General features: G+C 37.6%; 1 protein-coding gene across 1 annotated transcript in view; it reads left to right on the top strand.

The window, feature by feature from the left end:
• Positions 1 to 4,587, top strand: part of NUDT15 (nudix hydrolase 15) — a 7,307-nt gene extending 2,720 nt beyond the window's left edge. The window contains exon 2 of the mRNA XM_006773668.2: positions 3,561 to 4,587. Within this exon, the coding sequence (XP_006773731.1) occupies positions 3,561 to 3,718 (158 nt within the window). The 3' untranslated portion in view covers positions 3,719 to 4,587. The remainder of the gene's footprint in view (positions 1 to 3,560) is intronic.
• The last annotated feature ends 960 nt before the right edge of the window (positions 4,588 to 5,547 follow it).

Here is a 5,547-nt window from a genome sequence, read left to right as displayed (position 1 = left end):
TCCTTAGTATTACATTTAAATTTATATATGTATATTTCCATTTTAGTTCTTTTGGTAGGACTCAATTTACTTTTTTTGAAGAAAAACATATTACATAACCTGGCCAGCATGATTCAGTGGTTGAGTGATGACATATGAACAAGGAGGTTATGGTTCAATTCCTGGTCAGGGCACATACCTGGTTGCGGGCTTGATCTCTGGTGGGGGTGGGGTGGTGCAGGAGGCAGCCAATCAATGATTCTCCCTCATCGATGTTTCTATCTCTCCCTTCCTCTCTCTCATAAGATAAATAAAAACATAAAAATTTTAAAAAATATTACATATAACTACATTTTAAAAAATTAGTTTTGAGGTATAATTTATTCAGGTAATCACTGTTTATTATTATTTTAAGATTAGAGGCCCAGTGCACAAGATTCATGCACTTGGGGCAGGGTGTCCCTCAGCCTGGATTGCGAGAGGGCGCAGGCCAGGCCGAGGGACTCACTGGTGCACGATCAGGGCTGGGGAGGGACACGGGAGGACTCCAGGGTGTGCCCAGCCCATCTTGCTCAGTCCCGATTGTGGCCTTAGCATATCATTAGCATATTACACTCTGATTGGTTGAATGGCTGACTAGATGACCGGACACTTAGCATATTAGGCTTTTATTATATAGGACTAGAGGTCCGGTGCATGAAATTCATGCAATGTGGCGGGGGGAGCTCAGTCTGGCCTGCACCCTCTCGCAGTCCAGACCCCCCCACCCCCCGGAAGTGGGCCTAAGCTGGCAGTCAGACATCCCTCTTACAGTCCAGGACCCTTCACTCCTTACTGCCTGCCTTCTCACTGCTCCTTACCACTTGGCTTGCTGCTCCTTAGTGCTGCCATGGTGGCAGGAGAGGATCCCACCACTGCCGCTGCACTCTCCAGCTGTGAGCCCGGCTTCTGGCTGAGTGGCGCTCCCCCTGTGGGAGCGCACTGACCACCAAGGGGTAGCTCCTGCGTTGAGCGTCTGTCCCCTAGTGGTCAGTGCACATCATAGTGACCAGTCATTCTGGTCGTTCCGCCGTAATGGTTGCTTAGGCTTTTATATAGATAGGACCCTCAACATTTTCTTATTTTTATCTTTTCCATGGACAAACTGTCCTGAGATTAGAAGAGAAGAATATGGTGAAGTAAATGTGTGTGTGTGTGTTTTACACTTAGTATCCTTCACAAGAAGCAGATATAGAAGCCATTTTTTAATAGAAAAGGTACTGAGGATAAAGCACCAAAGTCACTGACTACCACAGCCTTTAGTCACAAGTGTCATTCACCCTGCTGGCCCTCTTTCCATTATTCAGTAGTTCTCCTGCCCTTTCTGGCCTTTGGAGGGATTTGAGTTGGCAAATCCTGGTTCAGATAATAACTTCTCATCTTGCTCTTCTGAGTTGCAGACTTATATTTCTAGTTGCCTTCTAGGTATCTTTTGCTAATGCTCAGAAGGCATCTTGAATTTAGCTCAACAATTCAACTTCAAATCATACTTTTCTTCCTTTAATGAACTTTGAATCTATGAAGAACAGACATTTTGGCTCATTCATCTTTGACTCTTCCAGGCCTGACACTATGCCTAGCTTGTAATCAGTGCTAGAATATGTTGAAGAAAGGAACAAAGGAGTGAATATGCAAGCAAACCTCTTCCTGTGAGGTTCTCTAATATAGTATCTAGATTGGCCTACTTTTTTTTTTAAACATTTCTTTTTTATCCTCACCCCAGGATATGTTTATTGATTTTAGAAAGAGAGGAGGAAGGGAGAGGAGAGAGAGAGAGAGAGAGAGAACCATTGATGTGAGAAACAAACATACCACCAGGATCAAATGCGCAAACTAGGTATGTGCACTGACTGGGAATGGAACTTGCAACATTTTGGTGTACAGGACCATGCTTCAACTGGAGCCACCTGGCGAGGGCCTCCTTTTTAAATAACTTCTAAAAAATTACTATTCTACTTTGTTACTATATTACTGTATGTATTCATACCCCCTACAGTACAGTAATTTTAAGTAGTTTATATATATTTGTTTCTTTTTATTCATTTATATAACCTTTTGAACTTGTCCACCTTTATTTTGTTGAGTCTCTGACATGCTAGTAAGTTCAAATCAAGCGGTGTGATTTAAGCCCCAAGGTTACTAGCATCAAATCAGAGTTGATCAGAAACACTTACTCCTCTTTGCATCTCTTAGTAATAATATAGCAGAAATTATTTTCACTTTTTTCCCCAGTTGCAACCTATCCAAGGTGCAATGCTTGGTGAGTCTTTATTTTATTTATAATGTAGAGGTACAGTCTCTGTCCAGTGTTTATCAGGTCCTGGATCTGGATGTCCTGCTTCAATTTACCAATTACTGCATCTTTTCTCCAACCATCTGATCATCATTAGGAGGGTCATTCAGATACTTTTCTGGGAGATAGGATACACTTAACAGACAGCTCTCTTGAGACTCAGTTAATTAACATCTTGCAACACTTTGTTGACCAATATCTATCTATATCTCTTTACCTGCTCCCCTCCTCTCTCCGTTAGTATGTGCTCACAGTTGCTAATTAGCCCTTCCTGAACTTATTCCAATTTCTTGGATTATCTGTTCCCTGCCTTCCCAGAGTAAAACTACATATTCTATTTATAGCCAGAGAAATAGTTAGTGGAAGAAACAGTACTTATACATAGCTATATTCATGTATTTATAAAGAAACTTATTTAGAACATGGAGTATACATCTTACTATCACGATCCTATATAATAAAAGGGTGATATGCAAATTGTCCCCTCAACCAGGAGTTCACCAGGAGGTGGGGCAGGCCGGCCGACTGCACTTGACCCCTCCCCCCAGCCAGCCCAGCCCAATCGGGGCAGTCTGGCCAGACCCCACCTGTGCACGAATTCTTGCACCGGGCCTCTAGTATTTATATATTCACCTATCATGAGCATCTGTGCTTTTATGTTACTTAAATAAAAGAAAGTGCTATTCCCTAGAATATTTTTTTCTAGGATTTCATGTGTTTTACAACTAACAGACACTGTTAAATCTTTCTTGCTAAAATAGATTTTTTTAAAAAATGAGTCCACTCTATATTTGTCTTTCAATCTTAAGATATACCATGGCACAGAATATTTTTTATTCTCTGTATAGTTTCCATTACTTATTTAAGAGATGGAAGAGAACTTAGAAATTCTGTAATCTACCGTATATTATAGGTGAGGAAACTGGTATATTTTAATGTAGTGTACCCTATATCAAGTTCTGTGCATTTTGTTTAGCCAGATATTTAAATGAAAATTGAATCATACTAAATCTGGATTTTACCACAATGTGGACCTTGTAAACTTGTCTTCATGTTCAAATAATGGCATATTTGAAATGATTATGTTTTCTTTTTAAGATTATTTGCATAGCATCACTATTGTACTTTTATTGGTAGGAGATTATTTTTAAATTTAATAAATTTTTAAAGTATAGGTTAACTTGCCAAAATAAATAACCTTTGTTTCCTTTCAAATTAAGTAAGCTGATTTGGTATCTTTCTTTTTTAGGTTGGGAGTGGGTTCCTTGGGAAGAATTTCCTCCACTGGACCAGCTTTTCTGGGCCCTACGTTGTTTAAAGGAACAAGGTTACGATCCATTTAAGGAAGATTTGGATCATCTGGTAGGATATAAAGGAAATCATCTCTGGAAGAACAAGATTACCTAATTAGAAAAAAAAAAGACAAGATCCAGAGAATGAAAAATACCTGTAGTTCAGAACAACTCCATTTTATCAAAAAAATTCCAAATCATTACCAGTTTATTTTTAGTCTCTTAATATGCCTACCACCCTTTCAGCCAGTACTTAAGAAAAACTTCCTGGGATTATATTACAATTTATATTCCAGACTCAGAAAATGTATTAAATGGTGATATTGTGATTAATCTGCTTTCTGGATTTCACTGTGATATTTTCTGCGCAGTTTGTCATTATCGGCTTGCGTGGAGTGCAGTAGAATTTGCCTTAGTGTTTCCGTTCAAATAGAGATCCTAATTCAGATGCTAACACTGTACACCTGTAGTAGAATGTATCATGTTTGTTGGTTTTTCTCTTCTGTTTTATCTAACACAAAAGATTTTTGGTAATATATTGTGATAGTCCTTTTAACTAGAGTGAACAGGACAGGTTATTAGGGTATATTGCCTAGGTTTCTGATTGGGAACCTAAATCAAGAGAAGTGAGAAAAACCTCCTAGGATATGTATTCTATCATTAGCAAGCCATCTAATTTTGGATTTCTCTCTTAATCTCTGTGAGATCCAGTATCCTTATATGTAAAATAGGGAGATTAGACTAGAGCAGTGGTTCTCAAATGTGATTTGGGGAAGTCCTTGAGCCCTTTGAAGGACACTCAAGAGCCAAGCTGTTTTTTTAATCCTAAGACATGATTTGCCTTTTTTACTCTCCTTCTTTCCTGAGTGTACAGAGGAGTTTTCTCAGTGCTACGTGATTTGTGCTAACAGACTGAATGCAAGAGCAAATATGAGAATCCAGCTCTCTTCTATTAAACCAAATATTAAAGACATTTCCAAAAATGGAAGACAATGCCATTCTTCTCACCTTTTTTGTTTGTTTTAGAAAATGTTATTTTTCATAAGTTATTTAACATTTGATGGGTTTTATTTGTAAATGAATTAATAACATTTAAAAAATATTTCCAGTTTTAATTCCTAATATGATAAATGTCACTGATAAAAACCTACAAAAACCAAAACTCTTTGGGGTACTCAGTAATTTTTAAGACTATAAAGGGATTCAAATAAAAAAGTTTAAGAACTGCTGGATTAGATCACAAATTTACATCTTTTTCTTTATGAGCCCACTTCTGTAAAATAACATGCTTCTTTTAAAGCTGGTTACATTTGAATTTTTCCCTTTAAAAAGACTCAAGTATTACTGTAATACATGCTACAAAAGAATCTTTTCTCCAGTAATTGGATATCATTTTTTAAGTTCTTAATTGTTTGCTTTTGCAAAATTATATGTGTACATTGTATAATTCACCACTTATAAATTTCATTTTCTATTAATTTTCACATACTTTTCTTGATATTAGAATGTTTGAGGAGCTCAATTATAATAAGTGTATATTCCTTGAACTTCAGATAAACTGGTGAATGTCACACAGTTTTCTACTCCTATTTGTTACTCCATATCCTTTTGTGGCTTGCTCATTATTTTTACTCCCTTCTTCAGTTGACTTAATCCCTGTCCCTGGCTTCTTCCTGCATGGTAGACATGTGAGGCTAGATAAGAAGAACCCAGACAAGTCCTATGGATGAAACTCTACCATAGGTTTATTTCAAATGTAGTTGGTTGGAAATTTATTGAGATATCTATTTATGCTGTACTTTTTTAAAGAATTCTTTATTGTTGAAAGTATTACATATGTCTCCACTTCTTTTCCCTCATTGACCTCTCCCCACCTGCTCCTGCCCCCCAGCACATGCCCTCATCCCCCTACTATGCTGTACTTTTCTAAGCAGATATTTTATA

The sequence above is a fragment of the Myotis davidii genome, unplaced genomic scaffold (genome assembly GCF_000327345.1).
Source record: "Myotis davidii unplaced genomic scaffold, ASM32734v1 scaffold1947, whole genome shotgun sequence".
Taxonomy (NCBI): domain Eukaryota; kingdom Metazoa; phylum Chordata; class Mammalia; order Chiroptera; family Vespertilionidae; genus Myotis; species Myotis davidii.
Note: the sequence above shows the minus strand (reverse complement) of the source record. Positions and strands in the feature narration are given on the sequence as shown.